Genomic DNA, 15931 nt, shown 5'->3' with positions numbered 1-15931 from the left:
CATCCAGCCCATGACCAGGACAGCTTTCTTCCACCTCCGTCACATAACCCTGCCTCTGACTGTACCTCACCCCAAATGCAGCCGAAACCTTCGTGCATGCGTTTATCACCTCCTGCTTGGATAACTCCAATGCACTTCTCGCCGGTCTCCCCAGCTCCACCATTCACAAGATCCAGCTCATTCAAAACTCTGCTGCCCGCATACTGACCTGAACCAAACTCCGTACCCACATCTCACCAATTCTGGCCAGACTCCACTGGCTCCCCATCACCGAACGGATCGACTTCAATATCCTGACTCCTGTGTTCAAATCCATTCACTACTTCTCTGACTTCTCACTCCCAATCCACCACCGGGTGCTCGACTGGCGCCGGCTTCCTGCTCGTCCCTCGCACCATCTGCCCCACCAACGGAGGTCATGCTTTCAGCCACTACGTCCCAAAACTCTGGAACACTCTCCCTCAATCCGCCTTGCTCCCTCTCTCTCCTCTTTCAAGTCCCGCCTGAAGACTTTCCTGTTCAACTATGTTTACGGCCACTTCCCCACTCCCCCCAACTCGAAGTCAGGCTCCAGCACTGTTAAGCGCTCTGAGACGCTACCCTGCGTGGAGGGTGCTATTTCAGTGCAAATTGTTGTTGTTGTATCTCCCACAAAAATTTTTAAAGCATGATGGCTCCATCTGAAACTCTGCTACAGTATTCAGGTTTCAGTATTTTTAACTCCTAGTAAAGACACATTTACTCGTCTGACAATTCTGCTGAACAGCCTTTACATGGCAAATAATAATACTGTAATTACTTCACAAACATGTTCCGCTGCACTGATGCCCACACGTGAGATGTTCCCAGAGTGCAGCACAGTTTGGACAATGTTCTAAATGGAAGCTTTTATGAACATTTTCCATCAATCCACTATCAACACACATTTGGAAACACTTATAGTACAACACTTTTTCACCAGTTGTAAAGGGAGACAATTTGAAATGTGATAGTCAATCATCCATTACTTTACAAGAGTCCCTGTTAATACTCACATGATTAAATCTTCTTGTAAAAGCTACAACGTTTGGTGCCAGACTGTGCTTTTCTTTTTTGTTCCAGCCACAACTAGAGAGCTCCTGAAATAAAGATCGATAGGATGTTAGAAATCAATGATTTTTATTCACAAATAAAGACATTTTCAAACTTGACATTTATTCAGTAGCTTCTTCAGCACACCAAAAAGGCCCAAAAACATTCAAATTGTAAATATTTGATAATCGGTAATAACTTTGAACTATAAAGTTTAAAAAATTCACTCTTGTGTTTAAATCCTGGAAGGTAGTATTTGGGAATTGCGTGATGTGCTTTTCAGCCATGTTACTCGTGCAAAAAAGGTATAAGTGCAGAACTATGTTTTGTATGTTTTTACTACATATAATAGGGTTTTAGAATTCACACTCCAGTAAGGATTAAGCCACAATCACTTAGGAAGTATTTTTAAAATGCTTTTGATAGCAAGTAAACATAGCTTTCATAGAAACAAAAATTACCGTTCAGAAAGCCACCACTTTGTCTACCAAGCTTGTTCTGGTACTCTCTACCCCAAGACCTCTCTGCACTACTGACCCATTCTTTTGCTCTTTTTTCATATTGCCCACCATTTTAGCAATGATGGCAAATATGCAGAAACATAGCTATGCCATGGCCCCACTTTGTACTTGCAGGAACTGGGTCAATGGTGCAGGCATATTTCACTGCAGAAGTCAGTACCACAAGTTGGGTGGAGGGGATGAGAAATAGAAATTGAGACAATGAGACATAAAGCTCACTAAAATGGCTTTGTCCCAAAATAACTAGTGCTGTTCGTGGACTATACTGGTCAGAGACAGGCTCTCCTATCAAAGGTACAGCCCAGCTCTGGGATAACATCAATTGATCTACTGACTTGCAAAATTTAGAAAGTTTTCTATCGGGTGTGAATAGCTTCCGGAGAGTAGACAAGTTACATGATTAAGATTTTCCCAGACAGGACAAGCTCTTGACGGAAGGCTAGGTTGGGTGGCTGCACTTAATGAATGGGCTCATGTCTGCAACTGTATCAAAGATGAGGATCTGATTGTGGAAACCCTTGACAGGCACCTCAATGATGACTTTACCACAAAAGCCGTTGACTTGTATTAATACCTCAAAAAGTTACGTTGAGTTCTGGATTCAGGAAGGGATGGAAGCTTTTATCCTCAATGTACTTAAGGCCATCAGTCACATGCATGGGTAGTACAGGGCATTGTGCCAGCCAAAGTCCTAAACCTGCCTCAGCGGAATCTTTACCATTGAAATGAAGACTCAAAAATCTAGTCTCCCATTTGTTAATTCCCTGGGGTGCAAAAAATCTGTGTTCAGGCTTTTCCCTTCTCTGGAACAGATCCATATAGGAACAGATCCATTCAGGAAACATGGAACTGTCAGGGACCATCAATTATATTTTCATGGTTAGCAAGTAGTTCAAGGGCATATAGACCCAATTACAAATGGTGCCTATGCAGTATCTCTGATTTTTGATGAGGGTAAAGTCAAGAGTGGACCAGAGTAACCTTATTTGGGCAACGGTAGTCTTATAGGGGTCTAACCGCTGGCTTGTGGAATAAGTTCATTCTTCAAAAATTGCATAACAGTGAGCGTGGAAGGACACCTCAATTATAGGTTCGTTGTTAGAGGACAATGTAGGCACAATGTTTTTCTGATGTCTGCAGCTCCTTATGAGTGACTGGAAAGTGTCAAGGTTGCAGCTGCAAAGGTGGGATCTCTACTTACTTTCCAAAGTTCACCAACTACATAGCATGTTATGTTGTTCAGTGTGGCAAATCAATCAAAGTAGTTGTGAATGAATGGCTTGGCAGATCCTATCTTCTCAAATGGCACTGTTCAACATTACTAAGAAACTTCAGACTACTGTCAAGTTACTTCCTGCATTAAGACACCTGCCCTTGACAGACTCTGGTAAGATACTGATCCTGTGGTGAGTGGACTTGACAGCAGAACAGGACATAGCCATATTTTTCAAGAAAATACATCACTGGTACAGATGGGGAGTTGGAATAGGTCCAAGGATCAGTTGGAGCAAAAAAGTGTAAATGGAGAGACAACCAGAGTACTGACTCCCATTACTCTTCTCTTCACCTCAACAAAGTAGCTTGTTTCTAGCCTGTTCTAGATTCAGCTCTCTGTGACAAATAGTTTACCCTATCTCATAAGAGAACAAGCAAAATTGTGCCAATGATATTTCACTGTGGAAACCACAGATGTTGAGAACATCAGGACTGACATTTGTTCAGTTTAAAAAGGATTGGCAATGTATTTGAAGAAGGAAACTATAAAAGGGTTTGACACTTTTATTTTTGGTCATCTGTCAAGAGGAATTTAAAAAAACAAGCATAAGGTAACTATTTTTGTTATGGTGAACGAATAATGACCATGATAGCCAATGTCAATTAAAAGAAACGAGAAGAATACCAGAGATTCGGCTCATGGTGGGCTCAGATGATTTGTGAAGATTTCAATAGGAATCACTTGGTTGTTATCCATATAAATATTAATGTAAAATGTGGTATACATAAAGAAAGAACTGAACTGGCTTCCTCAATTATGCAAATAAATAATTTAGAAATTACACTCTGCTGTGATGATTGTGTAAAATTCTTTTTGTCTCCCCAAAGCAAACATAGCTCATCTTAATAATAATACTAATCCTTGCATTTGATATTGCACCTTATCGTATCTCAAAGCAATATACTGTAAAGTGAATTAACTGTATATTTTTTATGGGTGAAACCTGGCAATCAATTGTGCACAGCATTCTCTCATGAATGGTCGTGGATTAAGTGAAATTATTATTATATTTATTTATTTAGAAGTGATTATTACTCTTCAGCCTCCACGAAAAGCAATTTTTTAAAAAAACAAAATCAGTTCATTTTAAGCCATAATAAATATTCACACTAATTTATTTGAATGCCACCAAAACCTTTGGTTTATAATCTGAGATTCTGGCTCATCTATCAATTTTAACAACTTGTTCATTTCCCCGAAAGGTTAATTTCTCAGCTCCTACAACTGAAAAACAGCTAATAATTTTCCTACTGTTTAATGCAGACTTCATTACCACAAAAAGGTTTATTATTTATCCCTCCTGGCCCAAAAATGTAATTTCTTAACTCAATTTAATAGGCTATTTTTCTCAATTGACTAATGTGTTGAGTTTACCTGTTGTCTCTGTACTCTCACACCTCAGCATTTCAATTCAGCTTTTCCCGTAGTTTCCACTCAGTCCCTCTATCTATTTTACTGCAATTATATAAATAGGTTTGAATGCCACTGACTTGACTGATTGGAGTCAGACAGTCTCAGTCTAAGAAATCAGTATATATTCCTGGAAATGTTGTATTTTGTTATTTATTATATAATCTTTGCATGTAAACATTGTTTTGAAAAACTGTAAACAAACAAAATTCAATTGCTCAGTTGTTGACAAAATATCTATACACACTCTCAGTGGATTCCAATTAACTACTTGGCAGCCACGTGAATCCTCCTACACTGATAAAAGCTCCTGAAGCAAAACCAAATGCTGAATCTAAGAATTTTAAAGCAGTTACAGTGTACAAAATAACACTGTGGCTATTTATATTAAAATGTACATACAAACAAACAGGCATATTATTATATATAGTACATAGTTACGTCCATAAATAATCCTTATTTATACCTACAGAATAAATAATTTTAGTTTTAAAACTAGTTTAGTGATGTTCTCATCGAAATTGGCTATAATTAAGTATTTGCAGCCATTTAATCGGCCAAATACTTCTCTTGAAAACAGTCAAAGCCATTTATGAACAGAGTCAGGTAGGAGAAGGGAAGTGAGAGAAAAAAAGAGAAAAAAAAACTCTTAGAACCGCACACAAGCATCTCAGATATTTTACATTGAAATAAATCACCTTGAACTGATTATCAATTTTCTAATCCACTATTTGTGGTTTAAATATAGATTATTCTGTTGCAGGGATAAATCATTTATAATCTTTGATGGCTTCATATTTTTCTTCTTATAGTGAAAATGAAGTTTTACTTTAAAAGAAAATATTATAAAGCAAATGATTCAATTCATAGATGCAACAGAATCTGTCTTTCTTTCAAGCAATTTTAATTTATCCTAAAGGTTTTAAAGCCAAAGTTCTAAATAGTCAATACATTACAAAGAGCTTTCTACATTTCTATAAATCTGCTACTATCTTTTATCGAACAAAGAGACGAATAAAGTATCTTTGGGTAACTGAAGGTTATATCACAGTCCCAGTTCTAGAAATAATCATTGCATCTGATAAAATGTTTTTCATGTCTACAAAAAATGCCAATGGGATTTGGGGCTTTAAATTTAGAGGGACAGAATATAAAAGTGAGGAGGTGAAATTGAATTTGTACAAAACCTTGGTTACACCACATTTGGGGAAACGTGTCCAATTTTGGTCTCCATACTAAGAAGGATACAGCAGTGATGGAAAGAGTACAGCACAATCTTACTAGGATTATACTAGGTTACTGCTATCAGAATAAATTAGGTCTTTTTTTCCCGCTCGGGAGAAGAGACTTTTAAGAGGGGCATTGTTGGAGATACCATACGTTGGATGAGAAAAAGCGAGGCCCCGCCTGTCTGGACGTCAAAGATCCCATGGCACTATTCGTAGGGCATTTCTCTTGATGTCCTGGGCAACAATTCCCCAGCTAAAATTGGTCATTCACTTCATGGCTGTTGGTGGGACGCTGTTGTGTACAGATTGGCTGCTATATTTACCTACAAGATACACTTCACTGTAATTATCAGGAGCAGAAAACATGGAGCCCTAACACCTCCTCCCTCGACCACTGCTCAAAGGCTGAGATTAACTGACTCTGTCCTGACCAAGTGATTCAACACGAGACCCTAGTCTGCATTTCTCAGCTGCTCCAGAGAGTTCTAACTGGGTAAAGTATTCCATAAACTATTATAAACTGTTATATTTTCCTATATATTCAAAGGCTTCCAAGCTTTATTATTATATATTAAGAGCAAAGATTTAAATAAAAAATGGTGCACATGCCACAGACTTAACTTTGATACCATTTGAAAGGTGGATATTGGCAGAAGCCAGTATGTTATTTTGTGATCATTCTGCACGAGAGGTTGACCCTATAGTTTTAAATTGACAGCTGAGTAAAATACAATACTGTATTGCAGAATTCCCAACAGTAAGTAAATACGTAAGGACCAACATGCGGTCCACTGTATTAATGTATCAGTTTAAAAAACTGATTAGGAAACAATTTGGCAGTAATACTAAGTTTTGCAACGTTTATTGTGCCTTAAGGCTATCTGGGTTTTGGCAACTGCTGCAAAACACATTATATTTAATTAGACTGCATTAGTCTTGTATGACTACACATTTGAAATTGTGCCTACAAATATATAGCAAGACACAGAATTATTAAGAGTAACATTTTGGAAAAATACAGCATTTTTTAAAAAAAGCCTTTATGGGTTGAAATCAAATCAAAACCTTCTTTAAATTAAATTGCTTTTCCTTCCATTAATTTTACCTTAAAAACCTGGCCAAAACAACAATATGTGATGATCAGTGACAGATCAATAAATTCTTTCAGAAGTCCACTGCCAGATCTGGCTGGACTGTGTCAAAATCTACTGCTGCCCACTCGCCTCAGCTAAATTGTGCTTCTATTCCAAGATCATCATTCTCCCACAAAACAGTCACTGCACTTTACAGTATATTCTGTGAAGCGCTTTGAGACGTCTCGACGACGTGACAGAGCACCATATCAAATCCAAGAATTAATATTATTTATCCTGGAGGCCAACGAGAACCCCAGGCTCCTCTTCTGAATCACAAACCAGCTCCTCTGTCCACCTTTCCATGCCTCGCCCATCCTCTCCTCCAACTCCAAATATGAGGGGATCAGAGACTGCCTAGAGCCCACAATTGAGGGAATTGTGGAGTCCTGTAGCTCAGTGGGTGGAGTCCTGTAGCTCAGTAGTTAGAGCACTCGCTTTGCAAGCGAGAGACCTGAGTTCAATTCCAGGCAGAGGGCGAAACCTTGGGCAAGTTTCCTTACTCCACACAGAGCCTAATAATAATCCCTCCAAAACCAAAAACAATAATAAATTGGTCATTTTTAATCTACGACTGTTTGTGGGACATTGCTGTGTGCAATTGGCTGCCGCGTTCGCCCACAAATATACAGTCAATTTGCCTTACAGTGTGTTCTGTGAAGCGCTTTGGGACGTCCTCCCGACGTGAAAAGCGCTATATCAAATGCAAGGATTATTATTATTATAATCCACTCTGCTGCCTCTGCCCTTTATACTGCCAGCCCCTCCACCTTCGGCTACCACTCATCCCTCTCACCTCTCTTTGGACCCCTTTTCTTCCACTTCTCTCACCTCTCAAAAAAAATTAGTCACTCAATCCACGACTGTTTGTGGGACTCTGCTGTCCTCCACAACTCCCTCTCCACCACTCTTGATCCCCTTGCCTCCCTCACCTCCTGAATCATCTCCTATTCACGAACCTCACCCTGGTACGCCAGCCACCTCCGCTCCTTCAAGGGTCAAGTGCAGGCCACCGAACGCATCTGGCTCAAGTCTGACCTAACGGCCCATCAGCAGATCTGGCTGGTTCTCATCAAAACGTACTGCTCTGCCCTCGCCTCCGCCAAATCATCCTTCTACTCCAAGATAATCTTGGAAGTGAAGGACTACCCTAGGCTCCTATTCTCCACCACCAACCAGCTCCTCCGTCCACCCTCCCATGCCTCGTCCATTCTCTCCTCAAGCTCTGACTGTGAGGAGATGCTGGATTTCTTCGAGTCCAAAATCGAGGAGATCCTTTCAGCTGCCTCCGTCCTCTCAACCGTCACTCCCTCCCCATCTCCCCTCCCCCACTCTCCGACTCCTTCTCATTCCTCCCTCTACATTTTCAAACCTAAATCTCCCTCCGCTCTCATCACCATTATATCAAGCATGAAACACACCACCTGCTTCCTTGACCTCATCCCCACCCCTCTCCTTTCCTCCCTCCTTGACCCCATCCAAACCCCTCTCCTTATCTCCCAGCTCCACCTCCTCGTACCTCTACTCTCCGACACCATCAATCTCTCCCTTTCATCTGGCACCATTCCATCCCCCTAAAATCAGCTACAATCACACCCATCCTGAAAAAATCTTCCCTGGACCCATCCCTACATTCTAACTACCGGCCCATCTCCAACCTCCCTTTTCTTTCGAAAGGTCCTTGAAAGCGTCGTTACTTCTCAGCTTCACTCATTCCTCTCTTACTAATCCTTCAAAGAGCCCCTCCAAACGGGTTTCCGAGCTGCTCACAGCACGGAAACTGCTCTGGTCAAGGTGGCAAACGATATTTGTGACCAGGGCTCCCTCTGCCACCTCGTACTCCTCGACTTCTCTGCTGCCTTTAATACCGTGGACCACTCTATCCTCCTTCACTGCCTCTCCTCTCACCTCAATCTTCAAGGCCATGAACGGTTCAGGTCTTATTTCACACACAGTCTCCAATTTGTCTCCGCCAACGGTTTCTGTTCCACACATACTCGTGAGGTGCTCCTCAGAGCTCTGTCCTCGGTACCCTCCTCTTCAATCTCTACATGCTCCCCTTGGTGACATCATCTGCAGACATGGGGTCAACTTCCAAAAGGACACAGATGACTCTTCCTCCACTCTCGATTCCAGGACAACTGATGTCCTGACAGACTGTCTGTCTGACATCCAAGTCCTGGATGAGAGCCAACTTTCTACAGCAAGACTGAGGCCCTCCTGAATGGTTTACGCCAGCGCCTCCGCACTTCAGGCACTGGCAGCATCAGCATCCACGGTTGCACACTCCACTCCAGTTAGGAACCTGGGCGTTTTGTTCGACCCTCAACTGTCCTTTCTCCCCCATATCCGTGCCATGACCCGCTCTGCCTTCCCCCACCTCTGCAACATTGCCCTACTCCGCCGCTGCCTCACCCATCAGGCCACTGAAAACCTCATACACTCATTCGTCACCTCAAGGATTGACTATCAAAACTCCCTTCTTGTCGGCCACCCCAACTCTTCCCTCCACAAGCTGCAGATCATCCAGAACTCTGCAGCTCCTGTCCTCTCCCGCACCAGGCTCTGTGGCTCCGTCACCCCCACGGTCGCCTGGCTCCACTGGCTCCCCTTTCCTCAGAGGATAGAATTCAAAATACTTGTCCTCACTTTCAAGGTCCTCCACAGCCTTGCACCCCTCCTACATCTCTGACCTGCTGAACCCCTATCAGGCTGTCTGCTCTCTCCACTTTGCAGGTTCCACTCTGTTCCAGGTTTCCCGCCCGACCTGCCTACCATCGGCAGCCTCTCTGCCCCCAGTTTTTGGAACTCCATCCCACAATCCCTTCGCTTTGCTCCCTCTCTTGCCTTCTTCAAGGCAGGACTCAAGACTTTTTGACCGTGCCTTCAGCCGCCCTCCTACCCCCTCTGCCCTCCCCCATGTCCCTGTCCCCCATGCTCAAGTCCTGATCCCTGCTTGGGTCCTGATCCCTGACTGTTCAGCGCCTTGGGATGTCCCCCTGACGTGAAAAGAGCTTTACAAATGTAATTTTGTTGTTCATGTTGTTGTGCACAATTGGCTGCCCCTTTTCAACCACAAAATACAGTCAGCACACTTTACAGTATATCTTGTGAAACACATTGAGATGTCTCGAAGATATAAGGCGCTACATCAAATGCAAGAATTGTTTATTATTATTACTTCCGAAATGAAGCCCACCACCTGCTCCCTTGATCCCATCCCTTCCTCGCCATTTACCTCCCAACTCCACTTCCTCACCCACCTAGAAACAGACATTGTGAACCTCTCCCTCTCCTCCCATGCCGTCAGCGTCTCCTCACCTCAGTCACTGACTGCATCACTATTCACGGATGCACTGAAACAACCATTTGTAATAAACAATTCCAAAATATATTCTAAATGTTATTGGATACTTTCAGACTATTTCAGTACACGTACACAACTTATTCTATAAAAATTCACACGAATATTTATACTCTCTCTTATAAAACTGATAAAATGTTGATCTACCGTACTATAATGACTTATTGCAGATATGCTACAATTGACCTTGGGGAAATAAAACTTCATGCTTGGAAACTTGAACCTAATCTCAATTAAATGTTTCAGCTCCAAATCCAGTTGCAGAATGCCAAATACTACTCTAGGTGTCCTGGGACATTTCACAGTACTTTGTTCTTCAAGACAACAGCATTCCTGTGGATCAAGTCCAAGTACTCCAGTCTAGTCATACTGATATAATTCCAGGGTGGTAACAATGCACTCATATCTTAGGATCTGAACAGTGTATCTTGTACGACAAGGATTTCACTCTGCTTTTTATTAAATTATGTTAACCATTCTTACTACAGAAAGTGAGTGGAGACCAAAAGGGTAGCTTTTGTTAATGCAACCACTATAAGAATCAACTCTAATAGATTTTGCAGCTTTGTTCAGGTTTGTTTTTCACCCACATGCTGGAGGGTGTTTTTTTTTTACAAAAAGGGATAATGAAGAATTCAGGAAAGTAAGACTGCATTGGTCCCACCGCATGACAATCTGGAAAAATAATGTACTCCCAATTGATCAGTGTTGAAAAACAATACAGTAAAAAAAGCCAAGCTTTGATTAAAGCCACTGGCACAAACAATACCCACCCATGATGTAAGATTATACAATGAAGCAAACCCAATTAAGAGATTGCCAGTACCCTTCTCTGAGGCATCATTCCTTTTTGATATACACTTTACCGAAGACTCTTAGGAACATAAGTGGCACAATAATTTAATCTGGATTTAAATTATTTTTAATACTTTGTTTTTCAGAAATATTTATTAATAAAGGAACCAGTCACTGGTACTGTAAGGAAATTGAACGATAATGAAAAGTTCCACTTCAGTACTTCCAGCTCATAGTCTAACACTCCAGTGTAATGCTGGGGTGCACTGTATTACCAGATGTGCTGTCTTTCAGATGAGCTGGAGCCAAATGTAGCAATTCAATCTCTACTCCAGTTGAGATCAAGTAACTTAGCACAGATAAAGTCAAACCCTTGATACACCACTGGGGGAAGTAGTTTTACTCAATGGGATTGCAAGTAGCATCGTGCTTATATTTAATTCACTTAAAACATTGAAGACGATGGATGAACGTTCGAGTTTCCATGGAATGTAACTTGAAATCTGAAAGATTAAAAACCCTGCAGGAGCTTTTTTCCAGGATCTGAATCACAAGCCAATACTTAAAACCTAGCGAGGAAGAATTAACTGATGTTTGAAATGACTAAAAGTTAAGCAGCAAAAGAAATCATAATAATAATATTTTATGCAGCAGAAGCTGAATATCAAGAAAAAAATGTGTCAAAGACTCCAATCTGCTCAATAATGCTCTTAATGTTGATGCCTTGCCAAGCCAACATTCAGCAAGGGAATGAGTTACAATATGTTGAATTGTACTTAGTGCTTAATTCATTGCTCTGCAAGCCTTTTTAACATTTATATGCCGAGGTAAATTGCACATCAGATTAATGTTAATGTTCCCAGACTAGTTCATTATTTGTGAAGCAGAAGAATTCAGCCAGTCCAAGATTTGTACTTGCATTATAGCTTCAGTTACAGTTAAACGTTTAGAAAAAGAATGAAAGAGGAATATTTTTGCCACCAAATCCATTAATTCCATGGAAAGTTCCCTCAATCTTTAACTCTTCCAACCATAATCTGTTAAAATTTATCCCAAATTTTGTAAGTAATCAAGCTGAACACTAGATCAACAGGATCACAAAACCAAATAAGTTCACAACACAAGAATAATTAAAGAGTTCACAACAGATCCGTTACATATTTAAAACAATTTATTTAGATAGAAAAATGTGCTTCATACTTCAATACTCTTCAATGCTCCATACACAGAAGAAACACAAACACATATTAATTAAATATACATCACCTTCTCATCTTGCCCCCATCCCAAACATTTCCTATATTGATGTTTCCATATCTCTCAGAATCTAATAACAGCATCACAAAAGCTAGACATGTTAAAATTTAGTCATTATATTTTTCTCACCAAAATAAATTTTCCCCCTGAGGTCATTGGGTGTGCTTGGGTACAATTCATCTCTAAGTGACTTTCTTCATGTCTAAGACTAGATACTGAGTGTCAGCGGGCAATTTGACTGCAGAGAACATCTCAGTCAGAGAACGGTTGTACTACAGCGAGATCAGAAAACCCATGATGTTTTCCTCTTGAAGGAACGGGAGCTGAGCTGAATTGCCACTTTGTAAACTGAAAGCACTCAACAAAACAACACATATTTAGAAATGTCAGACTCTTTCACACTCAGGGAAGCCAATTGCAAATGTTAATTATAGTACTACTCATTAAAAATTACAAAGTGCTCATAGGCAGTATCTTACCTCAGGCTGAATAGCTTTAAAAACTGGTGCATCCATTAGCGTTATTTGACTCTGAAACAAAGCAAATAGACATGTTAATCATTTGATTGTATAAATTTCAAAATAATTTATATTTTTATTAAATAATATACCAATTAAACAATAATAATGATAATCTTTTCCTTGCATTTGATAAAGCACCTTATCTCGTTATCAAGACGACTCAAAGCACTGCATAGGATATACTGTAAAGTGGATTGACTGTGTATTTGTGGGCAAAATGCAGCAGCCAGTCTGTGCACAGCAATGTCCCACAAACAGCCATGGAATGAGTGACACATTTTATTTGGAGCATTTGTAGGCCAGCACACCAGGAGAAATACCTTTCCCTTTTCAAGCAATGCATGGGATCTTTAATGTCCAACCTGAATAGGCAGATGGGACTTTGGTTTAACATTTCATCTTAAAGACGATAATGCAACAACCCCTCCCCCATCACTGCATTGGAGTACCAGCTTAGACTCTGCAACTCCAAGTTCCAACGTGGGGCTTGAACCCGTAACCTTGTGACTCAGAGGTAAGAGTGTTACCACTGTGCCAGGCTGACTGACATACAAGGAATATTATACAAGTATGTAGGATCAAAAGAGGCAGCTTGTTAAGCAAAGCTCTAAAACCAAAATGCAAATATTCAGTCATTAAAATGTTCAGCTATTAAGTATCCAGTAACATTTTTCCAAGTACATTTTTAACTCAGTTCAAAATCTGTCTCCCATGAGGGATAGATTTTCAGGGAGGAAAACAGATATCATGTTTGTTAAAACATATTAGGCGGGCAGCTGAGCTGAGCTTGAGTCAACTTGGCTCAGTTGGTAGTGCTCTTGCCTCGAGTTCAGAAGGTTGTGGGTTCAAGCCCATGTAGGGACTTGAACCAATATATTCTATGCTGACCCTCTCTAAAAAAAAAAAATCCTTGCATTTGATATAGCGCTTTTCACGTCGGGAGGACGTCCCAAAGCGCTTCACCGAACACACTGTAAAGTGAATTGACTGTATATTTGTGGGCGAACGCGGCAGCCAATTGCGCACAGCAATGTCCCACAAATAGTCGTAGATTGAAAATGACCAATTTATTATTGTTTTTGGTTTTGGAGGGATTATTATTAGGCTCTGTGTGGAGTAAGGAAACTTGCCCAAGGTTTCGCCCTACTTGGAATTGAACTCAGGTCTCTCGCTTGCAAAGCGAGTGCTCTAACCACTGAGCTACAGGACTCCACTCTCGTGCTGTGTTGGGGGTTTGCTGCATTATTGGAAGTGCTGTCCAGGTGGATGTTATGGATTCAAAGGCACTATCCGAAAAGAGAAGGGAGTTTATCTCCCAAATAAGATTGGTCGCTCATTCCATGGTTATTTGTGGGACATTAATGTGCACAAATTAGCTTCCGTGTTTTCCCACAAAACAGTCATACCACTTTACAGTATATCGTACAAACCACTTTTGAGACTTCAATAGCATAATAATTCACTTTATCAAATAGCATAATAATTCACTTTATCAAATGTAAGGGTTATTATCAATAAGGTGAAAGGTTTCACAACGGAATATTGTAATCGAGTCATTCCTTTGGTCTTTGTAAGCAGGTTTCAGAGTCAGGCAGGTCCATAGAACTGTGGGCACTGCTGAGGGCAGACCAGCCAGCCAGTCTTATCAGCAGGACTTGGGTGAAGCAGACCAGTCATTGGAAGCAGATATTCTTTACTCCTGTTAACCCTGCAAGCCAAGCCCTAGGATGGTCATAGGAAAGCTTGCCAGACAGTGCTCTCAATGGTAAGCTATCTGGTGTTAACAGGTTAAATCCAGTTACCGCAAAGCACACTATAGGATCTCTACGCTCCTGCTAATTTGGTTTTAATACTAGGTAAACAAGAGTTAGGTAAATAAGCTGCATCTCTTGAGGGGGGGTGGGGGTGGGCAGGGGCTTATGTCTGGTTCGGACTCTTCAGCATGGTGATGTTTTTCTGCATATATTATGCATGTATCCTACTCCATGTCCGCCGCCCAACCCACCATCAGCGGTCAAGCCTTCAGCCTCTCTGCCCCCACCCTCTGGAACTCCAGCTCATATTCCGTTCCGACATGTTCCCTCCCTTGCCTCCTTCAAGGCACGCCTCAAGGCCCTCCTCTTTGGCCACCCTTCTACCCTTTAATTAAAATTAGCTTTTTTTTAAAAAAGTGTCAATATAAAATAGTGAACATGTGAGCCCAGAAAGGTTCAGGACAAAGTCTGAGGACAAATAGTAATGAAAAGCCATGAGACAGAAGCAAACTGAAATGTTGCACAGACTCCTTTTTATTATGAAAGAAATTACCTCCATTACCAAAGGAGAAACCATATTAGTGGTTACAACAATTTCTGCTTGAAGCATTGTGAAACTCAGAATGAAACTATTAACTGTTATTATTTTAAACATGCACATGTTTATTTGGAGCCAAATGGATTTCGCTGTAGTTTCCACTTCAGCGAAAATCCATGAGCTTATTATAAATAATGATAATCGCATGATAACCACAGAGCTTACCAATATAAATCACTGGTAAGCTTCATTGGACAATGAACTGGAACTGCATCACTCATTGGGGCTTTGGCTCACAGTGTTGAGAACATGCCTACATCTCTAGGTTTTAATGATAAATCAGACTGGCTGGTCGAATACCAATGATGCCTTGCATTACCACAGATTTGCTTGGAATTGTCAGTTTCCTTTCACCTCTTTTTCCTTGCCCACAACAATATTTATCAAATTTGATGAAAGCTGAGTTTACAAATTAAGATTCTACCTAGAACCTTCTAGTGCTCAACCAACTGAGCTTCCCTGCACACTCCAAAGTGTCAATGGCCAATATTCCTTTTCCATTTTTTTTGGGAAGATTAGACAATTGGTCTGGATACACCTTTCCAAACAGAACTCTGTTCATGGCCATAGCATGAACAGGACACATCCACCAAACTGTACTCACAGCAAATTCTTCTGGTGTCACCTTCAGGACATCAAACACCACAGCATCAAAGCTTTTCTTTGGATCAGAAGAAGCTCTCTCACTCAGAGACTCGGAGCTGCTACTTTTCTGCAAGAACAAAAGTACTTTAGTTACGGAAAGTCAGGCTCTCGTCAGCTAAAACACAGTAATCAGCTCCTTGGGACGTCCTCTCAACGTGAAAGGCACTAAACAAATGTAATTTTGTTGTTGTTGTAATCACATTGATTGTACTGAAAATGTCACAAGACAAAACTGAACAGTTTAATAGACAGAGGTATATTTGGAGATTTAATTTGATATCTATGTTGTTCATTTGAAGGTTTTGATGAATAGCATCTGGAAATAACAACAGCAACAACAAAATTACATTTGTATAT

General features: G+C 40.8%; 1 protein-coding gene across 6 annotated transcripts in view; it reads right to left on the bottom strand.

Annotated features, from left to right (window-relative positions):
- ralgps2 (Ral GEF with PH domain and SH3 binding motif 2) overlaps positions 1–15931 on the bottom strand; it is a 162531-nt gene that overhangs the window by 80421 nt on the left and 66179 nt on the right. For all 6 annotated transcript variants that reach the window (XM_042334806.1, XM_042334808.1, XM_007902966.2 and 3 more), the window contains exons 4-6: positions 15534–15641; positions 12536–12586; positions 1035–1118 (exon numbers count right to left, since the gene is read on the bottom strand). In XM_042334806.1, the coding sequence (XP_042190740.1) occupies positions 1035–1118; positions 12536–12586; positions 15534–15641 (243 nt within the window). The remainder of the gene's footprint in view (positions 1–1034; positions 1119–12535; positions 12587–15533; positions 15642–15931) is intronic.

The sequence above is a fragment of the Callorhinchus milii genome, unplaced genomic scaffold (genome assembly GCF_018977255.1).
Source record: "Callorhinchus milii isolate IMCB2004 unplaced genomic scaffold, IMCB_Cmil_1.0 Scaffold5, whole genome shotgun sequence".
NCBI classification, from domain to species: domain Eukaryota; kingdom Metazoa; phylum Chordata; class Chondrichthyes; order Chimaeriformes; family Callorhinchidae; genus Callorhinchus; species Callorhinchus milii.
This window is presented reverse-complemented; position numbering and strand designations above follow the sequence as displayed.